This window comes from Thermoascus crustaceus (assembly GCF_041956765.1).
Source record: "Thermoascus crustaceus strain CBS 181.67 unplaced genomic scaffold VTN00scaffold_5, whole genome shotgun sequence".
In the NCBI taxonomy this organism is placed as follows: Eukaryota; Fungi; Ascomycota; class Eurotiomycetes; order Eurotiales; family Thermoascaceae; genus Thermoascus; species Thermoascus crustaceus.
This window is the reverse complement of record NW_027192531.1, coordinates 1,334,386-1,351,187: the sequence shown is the minus strand read 5'-3', so window position 1 is coordinate 1,351,187 and position 16,802 is coordinate 1,334,386. Positions and strand designations below refer to the sequence as shown.

Genomic DNA, 16,802 nt, shown 5'->3' with positions numbered 1-16,802 from the left:
GTTTTCTCTCTTGGACAAACCCACCAAGTGATATCCATGTCACCTCACATTGTGGATTGAAATAAACCGTGGAACGGCATGTTGCGAGGGATTGATGACTACGCGGCATTATTTCTTTCGGTTCTCGGAGGATTGGGGAGTTGGGGTTGCAAGCGGAGACAGAGCGTGCGGAGTATATCTGAAAACGGAGGCGGAGAGAATCTTACATAAACCGAGCGGTGTTCTGCATGAACTTTGGAAACAGGCCAGATACCCTGTAGAGCGAGGCTGAGCCAGAATTATTGCATATGTAGAATAAGTATTCTTATTATTGCAGAAGCATTATCTAAAAGAGATTGTGAAGATGGAATAGAATGCTGGATGACTTTACAAAGGCTCGGGAACGACAGCCGAACGAGGGGCCTAGCCCCGACGCTCCGAAGCTTGGCGTTTCCCCACGCGGAACCATCACGTCACCCGCTTCCACGTGCTCGGCGAGGTACCGTTTGCCTGTTTGTTGATATCATCCATGATTGTTTACAGAAACAAAGGATGAAGCACAGCACAGCATGATGACGGACGACGGGGCAACATGCCAGGGCGAAAATTTCTTGCGGAGCGTCAACCGCTACGGCACCATGCAGGTCTACAGCTCCAGCCCTCTCATGTCACGGGGGCTTTCTCTTTCTTGAATCCCACCCATGCGCGCTTCAGACCGACGGCGAACCTCGCGGCGCAGGGACTCGAGCAAACGCAGCGAGGTACTGTTGATGACGTATATTCGCAAGAAGCAGCGGAGCCTCAGAAGAAGCTGAATTCGTCGTACCCGGAAAATGTCGAGTTCCTGTGGCGTTCCCGAGACAACAGGAAAGGGCGACATGCCATCAAGGTCCAATACAAGGACCATCCAACTGACAAGGTCCGATATGTCATGCCTCAGAAGACGGCCACGTTGCGGGCCGTTCTGAAAGGAATCTGGCGGATGGCGACCTTCTTTCCGTACTGGGATATATCCTACCTGGTCGCCATGGCGTTCACGATCGGTTCCTCGATTTGGGTCATCAACTCGTTCTTTGTCTGGTTCCCGCTCGAGCGTCCGGAGACGGAATTTCCCCATGAAATCTTGGTGGGCGGAGGCGTGACCGCTTTGCTTGGTACCACCACGTTCGAGATCGGGAGCATCCTTATGATGCTGGAAGCGATGAACGAGAACGCGACTGGCTGTTTCGGGTGGGCCCTGGAGCAGGCATTCGAAGAAATAGAGAAGGAAGCCGGTGGCGTAATAATGGAACTGAAGCCCAGAAAGGATAGATGCCTCCACCATCATCTGAAGAAATCCTTTTTCCGGAAAGCTCGTAGATGTCCGACTAATGCCCCAACGAAAGCGCCTCCAGATACTGACTGCAGGTCTTTCAAATGGCTTCCAACACTGACTGAGCTGCGGACGCAGTATCTCCGTGAAATAGGGTTCATAGCTTCTTTGGCACAGCTCATCGGGGCTACTGTATTCTACACGTCCGGGTATACTGGCCTCCCAGGTATCTACGATCATATGAGTAAAGGCCTTATAGATGGGATATACTGGACACCGCAGATAGTCGGCGGAAGCCTGTTCATCACCAGCGGGTATGCTGTTCATCCCTTCGCCAGACAGTAGCGCTGACAACAGATGTCCAAAACCATCAGATTTTTATTCACGATCGAAACCCAAAAGAAATGGTATATCCCAAAACCAGATGTGCTTGGATGGCATGTCGGTTTTTGGAACTTTCTCGGAGGAGTCGGATTCACTGTTCGTCTCACTTGGATCCATCCCCATCCTTTTTGTCTGTCCTCATTGGGGATAATCCGAGCTAACATTCTTGCCTATCTACATTAGCTATGCGGAGCATTTGGTCCAGGGAGTCACAGTAACCATGGAATCAAATATCAAAGCAGCCTGTCCACGTTCTGGGGCTCCTGGGCTTTCTTGACTGGCTCGGTCATACAGTGGTATGAGTGTTTGGAGAAGTATCCTGTCGAGGAAAAGAAAAGTCCAAAGGAGAAGAACGACGCAGCTTAGAGCGTGTGGGCGTGCTCAGAATATGAATGCCATAATAACGCATGATATGAAAGTCTTTATGAAGTTACGCACCGCCGAGTTAATGCCTATGGCCTTACCTACTTAGTGATGTGGATACCCGAAATCTCATTTTTGCTTTCTACTGTGGAGAGTCCCATAAAAATTCCTGTACGCCCAACGGGTGGGGCATGGATCAGGAATTTGATGCTGCTTTTAGATTTCATTGCCAGCATTCTTACTGCTTCATCCTTTGATAGGCAGAAAGTTGTTAAGCAACTGCAAAAACTGCTTAGCAACCTTTCTAATTCTGAGGAAGAGATACTTATTAGTTTACATATGGACATATTTAACCCATAGAAGAGATATTTCTCAAGAAGCCGATGTTGAAATGATCTTAGAGATACAGAGCGTTTGAAAGATGGTAAGGATAGCCAGCAGCGATTTTCAAGGGCAGCATCAAAACAGCAGCATTGACCATCATCCACCCGTGGCGCGCCACGGAATCTTTCGGTATATACCACAGTTACACTAGCTAAGCTAAGTTCAAATAGTAATTCCCTAGCCCGAGCTGCTGTTATTTACAAATGTGTACTTTCTTCCAGTTATGGATATCGGTGTACCTAACAAAGTAAACTAAGTGTACGGAGTAGTTTTAGCATAACTGAATTTTTGGTTCATTGTTCAATGGCTAGGTCAACTCTGGATGTTCCGGTCCTGAGCTATATGTAGCCCTGTGCCTAGTGACATACCGCGGCGACACAGCTTGAACCGTGCACCGTCGGTAAGCGACTTCACTCCAGCTTTGTCTCCATCATACCACAACCGATCCAGCTTGCCCAATCGTCTATGTCGATCGCACATTTCGTTACACTACATCGCTGCGGTCACCGGGTTCTCCTTGAAAGGCTTGAATAGGATTCTCGGTAAATCCGAAGAGGTTCAACCGGGCCGACTAAGGGAGAGACTCGTGAGATATTACCTCCTATGCGTTAACTAGCTCCTGAATCATCCTCTACGATCTCCAACCCAAAGCCCATACTCGTCACGCTGAAAGGAAGTGAGATGGAGATGGTGTGCGATTTTACGGACTATCCGGAACTCAGCAGCATCCCCTCCCGCAGGCGCAATCCCGAATCGATATTGTTGAGGCTTCGAGCCTGTATACCTACCTAGGTACTTACTTGATGGGTCCATCATCAAATCATGTATGGATTTATGTGTCGCACTAGCCGACGGAGAGTTGGAAGAGTTCGGAATAGCTTGCACACTATACCTAGGAGGTATACTGCAGATGCCTTTTTTTGCCTCAGATCAGGCCGTGAGGTTAGGGCGTCAACTTCTCACGCCGCCGCCGACGTCAAAGGACCCGTTACATGGCTTGGCACGCCACTCTCCAGGAGCTCGAGTGGCTTTTCAGCCTCACAACCTCTCGGTGGTTTCTACCGAGAAGTCGAACTGCCGATTAGATGATGCCTGGACTTCGTTTACGAAGACTGGGGAAGATCGTATGAGATATCCATTATCTCTTCTCTTTGTTTCCTTAATAAAGTTCATCTATCTAACGAACGGTTTACAGGTCATCTGATCAATTTATAAAGCTTTATCGGTCTGGTACAGTATAATATTCATACGTCCTGGCTTCGTCAGCAAACTAACTGGCCGTTAATTCACTTACTGGTGGGAGGTGTGATAATCATCTCCAGAAAGGTATTGTGGGATGTCTAGAAAATGTTAATGGTGTGCTTGGACGCCCATCTAAGTCATATGAATCCACTCAATGGAGAGAGTGCCATGGGCTTGCAAACAACCTTTTCCGATCATTCTTCAAGTGTGGCTCCAACGAATACACGCGTTTGACAAGCCCACACCCCATTTGGAGTAAGGGATCGGTGGTCGCCTGAATAATTCTCGGAGTTCAATTCTCGGAGCTTGGAACTACAATGGTTTGCTACCTACCTGTACCTTGTCGGGCCGATCCTGAATACGAGCCGCCACTTTCAAGGGTCTCAACTGTCTCGAGACGGCCGTGCGTGAAGCTATCATGAATAGATAGCGAAAGGACAAAGAAAAGCAAATAATAACCTTCTGACATAAGTTGCCCAGTCTTTGAGCACCTCCATACAGATCATGGTGGGTTTGGGAGACATACGAATCGGAGCCTAAGAGGATGAATATGCAAAACCCGATAGGTCTTAATGGAGCATGGGGCCTCGGTCTCTGGTCCAAGGTGATGTATCCCCGGATCACAAAATTTGCCAAATTCTCGGTTACCAGCCCTCCATGAACTGACCGATGGAGATCCTTGCATGGAAAAATGACCGGCACTGCCCAGGTAGTTGCTTTTTCACACTGCGGCTGACGGATGTCAGCCCGTCCGGATGCTATATTCGGATTTCTATCAGAAGGAAAAGGCATTGGATAGGAGAAAAGTGGCGTTGGTTAAATTGGTTAAATATGGAAGACATCAACGCAAGAGAAATCGTATCAGAGCATTCTATGGAACATCTCCTATCTTACTGAGTCAGTTTTGTGCCTCTATCACCATACACCAGCTAAATAACGACCATTAATATGGCTCCTCACGCAGACCTTTGTGTTTCTGAGCAAGCATACCCTGGTAGCTCCTCGGTAGTGGAGATCCTTGCCCGGGACAAGTCCATGCCCATTGCGATTGTGGGCATGGCATGTCGACTTCCCGGTGATGCCGTCAATCCGGACAAACTCTGGGATATGTGCGCCCGAAAGCAGTCTGCTTGGAGCGAGGTTCCCAAAGATCGTTTCAACATTGATGCATTCTACCATCCGAATGCTGATAGAAATGGATGCGTGAGTGGTCAGCAACGTCCTCCTGTATAGTATAGATAATAACTTTGAAGCAGATCAATAACCGCGGAGGCTATTTCCTCAAAGAGGACATCGCTGCTTTCGATGCTTCCTTTTTCTCCATTTCGCCTGCGGAGGCGAAGAGCATGGATCCGCAGCAGCGCATACTTCTGGAGAGTGTCTACGAGGCCTTGGAAAATGCCGGCATTCCGATTGAACAAATAGCTGGTACGAATACAAGCTGCTTCGTTGGTTGTTTCTCCAGGGACTACTATGAACTCCTGGGCCGTGACCCTGAGACTGCCCCGCTCTATTTTGCTACTGGAAACGGTAGTGCTATTCTTTCGAACCGCGTCAGCCATTTCTACGATCTGAAAGGGGCCAGCGTGACTCTCGACACGGCATGTAGTAGCAGTCTCGTTGCGCTTCACCTCGCATGCCAGAGCTTGCGGAATGGCGAGAGCAATACGTCCATTGTTGGAGCGACCAACCTTGTCTTTTCTCCTGATATCATGATTGCAATGTCGAATCTTCATTTCTTCAGTCCAGATTCCCGCTGTTACACTTTCGACGCTCGAGGCAACGGATATTCTCGAGGTGAAGGGGTTGCGGCTATAATCTTGAAACCTCTGAAAGACGCACTCCGAGATAATGATACAATCAGAGCTGTTATCCGTGGCACGGTCTGCAATCAGGATGGCAGGACTGCAGGAATTATGCTTCCGTCAAAGGAAGCCCAGGAAGCCCTAATCCACAAAGCTTACGCCGAATCTGGCTGTGACCCAGCCGTTGTCGGTTATTTCGAAGCACATGGAACGGGCACACAGGCTGGCGATCCCACCGAAGCAGGTGCAATTGGCGCTACCCTTGGTCAGTATAGGCCAGAGGGAGAGGAAGGCAAGTTGTTTGTTGGAAGCGTCAAAACGAATATCGGCCATCTGGAGGGTTCCAGTGGGCTGGCGAGTGTCATTAGAACTGTCATGGGCTTGGAGCGGGGTGCCATTGCGCCAAATCTTGGGTTCGAAAACCCGAACGAGAGGATTGACTTTGATGGCTGGCGCATCAGGGTTCCTACGGAGCTTGTTCCCTGGCCACTTCCAGGTTTAAGACGAGCGAGTGTCAATTCGTTCGGTTATGGAGGTACGAATGCTCATGCGATTCTTGACGATGCGTACCATTATCTGGAGAGCCGCCATCTGCGTGGGTCTCATCGTACCTCTCCGGTCCCGTTGCTTCTCAATATCCCTCACATCAGCAACGGCAACATCTCTCCGGCCGTATGGCCCTCTGAAAAGAGGCTTGTCAATGATCACTCCGTTTCGATGAAGAGAAATCGCATTTTTATTTGGTCAGCTCATGAGGAGGAGGTTGCAAAGGCAAATGTGCAAAAGTATGCTGAGCAGCTAGGCCTCAGAGAAGAACATAAAGAGGAAGAATTTCTCAACGACCTGGCTTATACGCTTTGCGAGCGTCGTTCATACTTTCCCTGGACGTGCTTTGTTATCGCAGATTCTCAGGGAGACTTGGTTCAAAAATTGCAAAACACCCGGCAAAAACCCATAAAGAAGGAGAGCCACCCCCCTAGACTTGGTTTTGTCTTCACGGGACAGGGAGCTCAGTGGTGGGCTATGGGCCGAGAGTTACTCACGACCTATCCTACGTTCCTCAGAACAATCCAAGAAGCTGACAAAGTCATCAAGTCTTTTGGAGGTTTCTGGTCTATCTTAAGTAAGTATAATTTCCATCGAGCTTTTCAAGACAAAAACCCTAACCTCCAGTACAGAGGAGCTACAACAAGATGAGAAGAATTCCCTTATAAACGCTGCTTTTGTTGCCCAACCCATTTGTACAGCCATTCAAATAGCGCTCGTCGAACTTTTCCGCGAATGGGGCATAAGGCCGCAAAAGGTAATAGGTCATTCAAGTGGTGAGATCGCCGCAGCATATGCGATCGGTGCTCTCACGTTGGAGTCAGCAATGAAAGTCGCATACTTCCGAGGGCTCTATTCTTCTCTCTTGAGAGAGTATACAGGACAGGTCGGAGGAATGCTAGCAGCTAACATCTCCGAAGCGGACGCAAATGACAGGATCTGCCGTCTTTCCCCGAAGCTTGGGAACGTGGTCGTCGCTTGTGTGAACAGTCCCACGAATGTCACTATATCCGGGGACGATTTGGCAATCGCAGAGCTCGAATCGGTCCTCACTCATGAGAAAATATTTGTCAGGCGATTGAAAGTGGGCGTGGCCTATCATTCTCACCACATGCTCGCGATTGCAGAAGGTTATCGCCAGTCAATTTCGGATATCACTATAATACCAGCGATCAAGAGACTACCGATCGAAATGGTATCAACAGTTACTGGTACTTCATTGAAGGAACAAGATCTAGTGCCCGACTACTTTGTGCAGAATATGGTTTCTTGTGTGCGCTTCTCCGACGCTTTACAAGAACTGTGTATCGGGAACTCATCTACAAAGAATGCGCAATACTTCTCCCAGGCGACTGCAGTCGACACAATTATCGAGATTGGACCCCATTCGGCATTAGCAGGGCCTATCAAGCAAATCCTTACAGTACCGGCTCTCCAGAAAAGTGGCATTTTCTACTATCCATCCCTGGTTCGAAAGAGAAATGCTACTGAAACGACCCTGGAACTGGCGGCGACTCTTTTCAGCAGAGGATATCCTGTCAATATTCATAAGATCAATTTTCCGAGACCTGAACTTACTAGGCCTCAAGTTCTTGTTGATCTGCCCTCCTACCACTGGAATCACAGCAAACGATACTGGGCTGAATCCCGCTTGAGCACAGATTATCGGTTTCGCCTCTGGCCTCGAAATGACTATTTGGGCGCACCGGAAACAAATTTTAATCCAATGGAGCCGAGATGGAGGAATTTAATCAGACTATCTGAACAGCCTTGGGTCAAGGGGCATCAAGTGCAGGGGTCGATCGTCTATCCGGCAGCTGGATATATCTGCATGGCGTTGGAAGCAGCAAGACAGACAGTGCCAGCTGCAAGGTCTGACAAGTTGAAAGGGTTCACTATTCGAGATCTCTCGATTTCACGAGCGCTGGTAGTGCCAGAAACGGAGGCAGGTGTCGAGACAATGTTTTGTCTTCGTCCTTCCAAATGCAGCAGCGCGTCTTCATCTGACATTTGGAATGACTTCATTGTTTACTCGTGGACGCCCGAGGGCTGGAACGAGCACTGCCGTGGACTGATTTCGACGAACTACAGCCAACGGCAAAACGAAGTCGATGATGGGCGTGAAGAAGAACAACATTTGCTGAAATGCAGATCCGATCTCGAAGATGCTTTGAGCTTGTGCCGATTGAAAGATGATCCTGACAAGATCTACACCGTTCTCCGCAATTCGGGTCTAGATTATGGACCGGAATTCCAAAATCTAGTCGAGATCGTAACTGGTCCCGGCAAGGCTGTTGCAACCATCCAAGTGCCCGACACGAAAGAATCCATGCCCCAGAAATATGAATACGGCCATCTGATCCATCCCGCTACTATGGACAGTTTCATCCAGTTGCTCTTTCCGGCATTGACTCACAAGGAGCCATACATGCCCGTTTTTCTGAATGAACTCTTTGTCTCGAGCAATATTTCGGCAGTTCCTGGACACCGCTTCAGAGGTCTTTCAGAGTTGACGTCCAAATCCTCCCGCGAAGCCGTTGCCAGTATCAGTATCGTCGATGAAAGCAATCTTTTACCTGTTTGCTGCTTTGACAGCCTCAGATGCACGGCACTGAGGTCGTCCTCATCCATGGTCGATGCAAGTTCAGATAATTCAAACGTTAAGAAACTGTGTTTCAATACTATCTGGGAACCTGATGTTGATCTTCTATCCAAGTCCCAGGCGGATCACATTTTGACACAGTGCCATGTGCAAGATGCATCATCAAATTATAATGCAGAGGTCGAGATGGTGGCCTTCTACTTTTTCGAACAGGTTCTTAAGAACGTTGGCGAAGACCGGATCCCTTTGATGTCACCACATCAGCAGAAGTTCTTCCGTTATATGCAGCATCAGCACGACAGTTTCTGGGCGAACAAGACCGAGAATCAGAATCTAGATTGGAGGCTATTCGAAGAGCCAAAGATTCGTGAAAGAATGGAGCAGATGATCACGCGCGTAGAAACGGCAGGTTTTGAGGGCCAGCTTCTCTGTCGCGTTGGTCGAAATTTGATCCCGATTTTGAACAAAGTTGTCGATCCGCTTGCGCTGATGCTCGAGGACGGGCTGCTCGATGATTATTATACATCAGTTCTTGGGACCAACTCCTATGCTCGACTTGTCAAATACGTGTCTTTGCTCTCCCATAAGAATCCCGATCTTGAAATCCTCGAGATCGGAGCAGGAACGGGCGGCGCCACTGCACAGGTCCTTAACGCTCTTGGGGGGCCGAAAGGCGCGTACCCTAGGTTCAAGTCATATACTTACACAGACATCTCTTCGGGCTTCTTTGAGAAAGCCGAGGAAAGATTCAAGGATTGGAGGGCTCTCCTGAACTTTCGCAAGCTCGATATAGAGGAAGATCCCGACAAACAGGGTTACGAAGGACAGAAATATGATGTTGTCCTTGCATCAAGTGTAGGTTGATGATTTACCATTGAAGCTGCGTGATCAGGCTGATATAGGATCTTGCAGGTATTACACGCAACCCGCAATATTGACAATACTCTGACAAACGTTCGCAAATTACTTAAGCCGTGAGTACACACTTTACGAGACCCTCACGAATCTGAGCTAAGGTGTTTCTCTAGGGGTGGCAAGTTGATCATGATGGAAGTTACCCACACGGTTCGCCTCGATCTGATATTCGGCACCCTTCCCGGCTGGTGGATGTCAGAGGAGCCTTGGAGAGAATGGGGGCCTACGCTTACAGAAGAGCAGTGGAGATCGGCGCTGATAAGAAACGATTTCAGCGATTTCCTGACTAGTGTTCCAGACCATCCGGATCCTCGAGACCAATTGACAAGGGTTATGGTCGCGAAAGCAATCGAAACAAAAACGAGAGATTCTGCAGAGGAACAGACTTCTCCGGAACTCGTTATCATTGATAGCGACGGGGCCAGACCTCAGAGCAATATCATTTCTGCACTGCAAAACGGCCTCCGGTCCCTAAATTTCGCATCAAGAGTCTGTGCCCTCCAAAATCTGAGCGACAAAGACCTGCGGGGCAAGTTCTGTATCTCCTTAGTGGAGCTCGTCTGTCCTCTTTTGAAGGACCTGGACTCGATCGGTTTCGATGCACTGAAACGAATTCTCCGGGAAAGCAGGGGTCTTCTCTGGCTCACAAAAGGGGCATGTGGAGAAACGGACAATCCAGAATGTTCTCTCATTCAGGGTTTGGCGAGGACGTTGCGTTCCGAATATGAGGAACTCACTTTAGTTACCCTTGACTTCGATTCCAGAGATGAACTTCCAGCCGAGCTTGCTGCGGAGCGTGTACTCCAGGTTCTGAAGAAGAACTTCCTCACAGACGGTCCGCGTGAATTTGAGTACTCTGAGAAGGGCAATGTTTTGCACATAAAACGATGCATGGAGGCCGTGGAACTCAACTCGAAAATTGCCGGCCAGAAACATTGCACCGGAAAAGCACCTGAACTGGAACCATTCAATCACCCAGATCGTCCACTTAAACTGGAGATAGAGACTCCTGGCCTCCTTGACACCCTTATATTCAAGGACAACCCGGATGTCCAAGAGCCGATATATGATGACTATGTCGAGATTGAGGTCAAGGCGGTCGGTCTCAACTTCCGCGATATCATGGTTTCCATGGGCCAACTCAACGACAACTTTCTTGGATGCGAGTGCAGCGGTATCGTGACCAAGACTGGGTCCAAGGTCTCAGATCTGCAGATCGGAGACCGCGTTACTGCCTGGACACTAGGGACATTCTGCAACTATATCCACTGTCCAGCGGCATTTGTTCATCGAATTCCCGACAGCATGAGTTACCATGTCGCGGCCTCGCTTCCCATAGTATATTGCACTGCCTATTACGCGCTGATAAACCTCGCTCGGATGCGTAAAGGGGAGTCCGTCCTGATCCACGCTGCCGCTGGAGGAGTGGGCCAAGCGGCCATAATGCTCTGCCAGCTCTACGGTGTCGAAATCTTTGCTACCGTGGGCTCCAAGGAAAAGAAAGATCACCTCATATCCACGTACAACATTCCGGAAGATCATATCTTCTCTAGCAGAGATCTTAGCTTCGCTCACGGCGTTCGCAGGCTTACAAAGGGAAAGGGTGTCGATATTGTGCTGAACAGCCTGGCTGGGGAGGCACTCATCAGCACATGGAAGTGCATTGCGCCATTTGGGCGCTTCATCGAGATTGGGAAGAGGGACATCGAAGAGAACACTCGTCTGGACATGTCTCCTTTTAGTCGCAACGTCACTTTCGCCTCCGTCGACCTTACTGTCATCTTTCGGCAAAACAAGGAGCTTGGGGCGGAATTGTTCTCTAACGTTATGTCTCTAGTACAGCAGGGAAAGATCAGGGATATCAACCCCATAACGGTATTCCCGTTTTCCAAGATTGAAGAGGCATTCCGCTATATGCAGACGGGAAAGCATATGGGTAAGATCGTCTTGGAGTCTCACGCGGATGATAAAGTGCCTGTAAGTTGATCTATTCTCTTACTTGACATTGACACGGCTAACTCCCAATTATATAGGTTGCAGAACGGCAAGAACCTAGATTAGACCTCGCCCCAGACTGCTCATATCTGATTGCAGGTGGCCTTGGGGGTCTGGGTCGCAGCATAGCACGCTTGATTGTCTCACGGGGAGCTAGGAACCTGATCTTGGTCTCTCGCTCTGGTGGCAGCAGTGAAACGGCCACCATGCTCATCGAAGAATTGACACAAAAGGGTGCACGCGTTGAAGCTGTTAAATGCGACATCACGCAAGCAAACGACCTCAAAACATCCTTAGCATCCGCGCTGGAGAAGATGCCTCCTCTTCGCGGTGTAGTTCAAGCAGCTATGGTCCTCGAGGTAGTTCACCACTTCCACATCATGCTCTGAACAGATACTGACAATTAGCATTTAGGACAAAATATTCGAAACCATGCCCCTCTCCGCATACACCAGAGCCATCAGACCCAAAGTCCATGGCTCCTGGAACCTCCACGAAGCCACACTCAACCAACCCCTCGACTTCTTCATCATGCTCGCCTCCGCCGTCGGCATGGTCGGTCACCCCAGCCAGGCCAACTACGCTGCCGGCAACACCTACCAGGACGCTCTGGCCCATTACCGCGTGTCCAGGGGCTTACCGGCGACGACGATCGATCTCGGAATCGTCCGTTCGGCGGGCTACGTCGCTGAAAGCGATCATCAGGAAGAAATCGAGCGCAATCTCACCCGATGGGGGTTCCTGAGAATCGAGGAAGAGGAGTTCTTCTCGATGCTCGAGATTGCCATGACGAGTAGCAGTGGTCATACGCATCAATCGTGTCACATGCTCACGGGTGTTGGTGTTGGTGTTGGGATCCAGGAGGTTTCCTCTGATCAGGGCAGAACCGACAGCCCCTCCTGGTTCAAAGATCCCGCATTCTCCCACTTGCACAAGATGCAAACACATATCAACACAAACACTGAGAAGAAAACATCTACCACTTCCCAATCGCTCCACGAGCGCTTGAAAGGAAAATGCCTCTCCATCACCGAAACCACAACCACCATCCTCGACGCAATCACAGCGAAACTCGCAAAATCACTCATGATGAACCGGGAGGACTTCGATCCCTCCCAGCCCACATCCGCGTACGGCGTCGACTCCCTGGTGGCGGTCGAGGTCCGGAACTGGCTCGTGAGGGAGACGAAGGTCGATGTTCCCGTGTTTGAGATCCTGCAGTGCAGTTCGCTGCAGGCGTTGGCGGTGAGGATTGCGGAGAGGTGCAGTGTCGTTGCCGATACCAAGTAAAAAGGAGAGGGGAGAGGGATGGAAGATATATGTATGATCTCGACTTGACAGCCTTTGTACTTGTCTGTTGAATAAAGGGTGAGATATGTATGTATTCCATTCTATACGCTAGAGTACGAAATATATCACAATAATTGTTTGGAGATACTGGTGTACACTTATAGTTTTCTTTTCGGAGATATTCTTCAGTGTATTCAGAAAGGGAACCGTTGTACTAGAATTCTGCTAATACTCTAACCCTAAATTTATCATTATGTACACTATGAGTGCGGGAAACACTCCGCTCCAGCGTAATATGTCTGAAAACCTATGTGCTCCTAACATAACTACCTATGTTATTCCACATCTTATTACTAAGTGAGAAAGAAAAGAGACTCCCAAATCAAGCTTTTGCTCTCGTGATAAATGGATGCTTCAAGGCCTCCGCAGGAGTGCACCGTCTTTCAGGGTTGACATTCAAGCATCGGTCAAGAAGATCCACGAAAAGCGCAAGCTCCTTGGCCTCGTCTCCTCCGAGCCCTTTTGCGCCTTTCCCCATCAATCTCGTCTTCAGATCACGGCTAGGCTTCTTAAAGTCTAGGACCCGCGTAACCATCCTCCCCGTGACCTTATCTTCTTCCATACTCCGGAAGTTAAGCATGTCATCAAAGTGTAGGTGGGTAAGGGTACCTCTCCTGAGCATCTTCGGTGGAAACTTTCCACGGCATTCCATGATGGAGCGAAGCATCTGGTTGTTGTTGCGTCCAGTGAAAAGAATCTTTCCAGTATATAGTTCATAGAGGGTGCAACCAATCGACCAGACGTCGATGGCATGATCGTAGGGGATACCCAGGATAATCTCAGGTGCGCGGTAGAAGCGACTCACGAGATATGGAGTGATTTCGTTCTCCGACGTTGGTGACGCGGAACCCAAATCACAGACCTTGAGCACGCTCCTGTGTTCGTTGACCAGCAGGTTATCTGGTTTCAGATCCGCATGAAGAATGTTGCATTTACGAAGCAGACTCAAACCAAGGAACATCTGCTGAGCATACGCTCGGATGGCTCTCAAATTCAGACCGACATCACGTCCGAACTTCTTCAAGACCTCTCGCAGGTTCATGCTGAGGTTCTCGAACACCATGCACAGATGTCCCTTGTGGTCAAAATGTCTTTCGAATCTGATGACATGTTTCTTGTCGTCTGGATCTGCGGCACGTAGTTGCTCAAGGATTTCGATCTCCTTGAGCCCCGCCTTTTTCATCGTGTCGTTGTTCCGGATAATCTTGATGGCAACGAGTTTTCCTGTCTTTGAATCCGTGGCACGAACAACGGAAGAAAACATCCCCTTTCCAAGGTTCTGTTGCACATGGTACCGGCCATTGATCAACTCACCCAACATTACATTGTAATAGCCCTCTGGGTCATCCCAGTTGTCCATCATGCTCATGTCGAGTTCTTGCGGTTGGGGAGCAGCCGGTTTCGCCGTTGCGTGCGTCGTCTGTGCTGTCTCCTGGGTCTCCTCGGCAAACATATCATCATCATCTTCAGCGAACATGTCGAAAGGATCCTTCGCTTTCACCGGCGCAGCTTTTGGCTCGGTAGCGTCAGGGACGAGCACATCTTGCTTTGCAGTCTTAGTCTCATCATATGCACCAGAGGAAATCTCGTCATCGAAATGCCTCTTATCATGCCTCTCTTTCTCCTCTCTCATATCAAGAGTTGGGTCATAGTCTGCCGCGGAGGGCTCGTCTTTTTCGACGCCGTCCATAGGCTCAACACCAGAATTGGCAATATCTTCATCCTTCCCGATGCTAAATTCGGGAGGAGATTGCGCGGCAGAAGTGTCATTGGGTGTCGCTGAAGGCGACAGATGCGGAGGCGGAGAAGCTGTGCAAAATGTTAGTAGCAGAACAATCACGCAAAACCAATGGACACAAACTCACCTGACTCAGTCTTGTTCGTGACAGATGCATCAACACTAGGAGTAGAGGGTGAATCTCTCTCGGCTCCGACCTGCAGTGCCTGAAGATGCAAAGGTGTTGCCTGGCTTCGATATTTAGCTCTGATGGCTTCACGACGCTTTCGGCGCTCCTCCAGCCGAGAAGCTTCATCGACAGGCTCGGAAATCTGCGGTTCTTCAACAGTTTCTTGCGCACCTGAGATATCCATCCTGGGAAGGCAAAATACAACGTTAGCAACATTCTTCTCAAAGGCTGGGGTAGAGACGTACTTATCTACGGCACTGGGACCAGTATGGGAAGAAGCCTGCTGCACCTGATTCTCTCGAGTTTCAGCATCTTGTCTAGAATCTTGAGCGACGACTGGGGTCTTGCCCCATTCGCTCACTGACTGTTCAATTGAAGACCTCCTTCCTCCTCTATCCCGCCGAGCCGACGAGTCGTCGCTCTTCGGCTCCAGGTCATCGGTCTCGTACTGTTTGGGCTTCCTCACGTCGCGATAAGGCGGCGAGCGGCTGCGGGTTCTCTGACGCTTGTCACGACGCCTGTCATAGTCGTCACTGTAACGGAGACCACCGCTGTAGCCGCCGTCCCGATCGTAGTCGTAGTAGGACCGCGGACGCCGGGGTGGATAGCCTCGATCATAGTACCTGTCGTCGTACCGCGATCCAAAACGTCGTGAGCCATGTCGGGCGCCGCGCCTGTCGTCATAGTCATCGTCCCGTCTGCGCTTCTCCCCTCTGTAGTCCCGGTAGGGGGAGCGGGATCGCGTTCTCGACCTCGACCTAGTCCTTGATCTCCGCGGGTGTGGCGATCTACTGTTCACTGAGGGCGGAGATCTGGGTGCAGGTGATGCATATGTTCTGGTTTGACGGTCAACGTGGGTGCCATTAAGAGAAGTCTGCGACGTAGTTGCCTTCGTCTCCGAACCTGATGATTCGATGATCTCACCCTCAGAGGGGGTCGATGGAGACCTCGACCTGCGCGAAGCCATAGTATCGGCTGCCGCTGTTCAAACAGAAAAAGAAAAACTGTTTGAATGGACAGTCGGGACCGAAGGCCCTTGCAGGGGACTTTGAAGGTGAGAAAGTGCTTCGGTTAGCGACAGCTTGAACGACGATGAACTGGGTGTATTGAGAAGGTCCAACCGGCTGAAAATGCCTGCCTGTACTCCACGACCCCGACGTTGGTTTCTATCGCACCAGATGCATGGGCTTTCTGCTCATCTGAGTTCTGGAGTGGGCTACCGGACAGACAAGCTGGCGATGGTGATGATGAGCTGGCGAGCTCTAGAGTAGAGGTGGTTCCCCGGACGATGGGACAGCTGGAGTTTGGAGAGGCGCTGAGGTTGTCGGATTGAGATTTTGCGCCTAACCGGATCGGGACGCTAATGCGACGCGGTGTCCGATCCCCCCCCTCTGATAAGCAGCGCCAGCGCAACCCGCTCCAATTTTTTTGCCCGTCTCGACGAATCTCAACTCAGTTCACCACGCGCACGTCTCTCACAAAAATGGGTGGCATCGGCAGAGACGGTGAGTCAGCATTCTTGTCCTGAACACCGTCTGGAGTTTTGACTAACCCCTCGTTTCGCCGCGCAGGCGGTAAGGCCAAGCCTCTCAAGGCTCCTAAGAAGGAAAAGAAGGAACTCGACGAGGAGGACATTGCCTTCAGAGAGAAGCAAAAGGCCGGTACGTACTGTTCCCATATCAGGACTCTATTACTACTTGCGCGGTCGCTTGGGGCTTGCGCTAACAGGTGTGATCGCAAAAACAGAAGCCAAAGCCAGAAAAGAGTTGGCTGAAAAGGCTAAGGGCAAGGGCCCCATGAACACTGGCCAGCAGGGCATCAAGAAGTCTGGGAAGAAATAAGCGCCACGAGGCTTTCGCACCATCAAATCGCGCAATACGAAGTCGGGATGCATTCGCGCACGAGCTGAAACCGACGGGAGTTGAGGAAATTACGAATCAACGAGCTACGGGTTACGAGCGGGCATTCTGACCGGGCGTTTCTTCGGATTAGCTACTACCCGAGCGAGTCTATTCATA

General features: G+C 50.0%; 4 protein-coding genes across 4 annotated transcripts; 3 read left to right on the top strand and 1 right to left on the bottom strand.

Annotated features, from left to right (window-relative positions):
* Positions 1–571: 571 nt before the first annotated feature.
* Positions 572–2,041, top strand: VTN00DRAFT_8018 (uncharacterized protein; the record flags this gene model as incomplete). Its single annotated transcript, XM_069434826.1, has 3 exons — positions 572–1,605; positions 1,666–1,771; positions 1,859–2,041. The coding sequence occupies 3 exons, from the start codon at positions 572–574 to the stop codon at positions 2,039–2,041; spliced, it is 1,323 nt and encodes a 440-aa protein (XP_069286284.1).
* A 2,571-nt stretch (positions 2,042–4,612) lies between these two features.
* On the top strand, positions 4,613–12,817 carry VTN00DRAFT_8017 (uncharacterized protein; the record flags this gene model as incomplete). Its single annotated transcript, XM_069434825.1, has 7 exons — positions 4,613–4,867; positions 4,921–6,592; positions 6,648–9,472; positions 9,530–9,591; positions 9,646–11,509; positions 11,566–11,886; positions 11,942–12,817. The coding sequence occupies 7 exons, from the start codon at positions 4,613–4,615 to the stop codon at positions 12,815–12,817; spliced, it is 7,875 nt and encodes a 2,624-aa protein (XP_069286283.1).
* Positions 12,818–13,199: 382 nt separating this feature from the next.
* VTN00DRAFT_8016 (uncharacterized protein) lies at positions 13,200–15,751 on the bottom strand (the record flags this gene model as incomplete). The annotated part of the gene is made up of 3 exons (XM_069434824.1): positions 13,200–14,686; positions 14,743–14,969; positions 15,030–15,751. The coding sequence occupies 3 exons, from the start codon at positions 15,749–15,751 to the stop codon at positions 13,200–13,202; spliced, it is 2,436 nt and encodes an 811-aa protein (XP_069286282.1).
* Positions 15,752–16,267: 516 nt separating this feature from the next.
* VTN00DRAFT_8015 (uncharacterized protein) lies at positions 16,268–16,625 on the top strand (the record flags this gene model as incomplete). The annotated part of the gene is made up of 3 exons (XM_069434823.1): positions 16,268–16,289; positions 16,356–16,445; positions 16,531–16,625. The coding sequence occupies 3 exons, from the start codon at positions 16,268–16,270 to the stop codon at positions 16,623–16,625; spliced, it is 207 nt and encodes a 68-aa protein (XP_069286281.1).
* Positions 16,626–16,802: the final 177 nt, after the last annotated feature.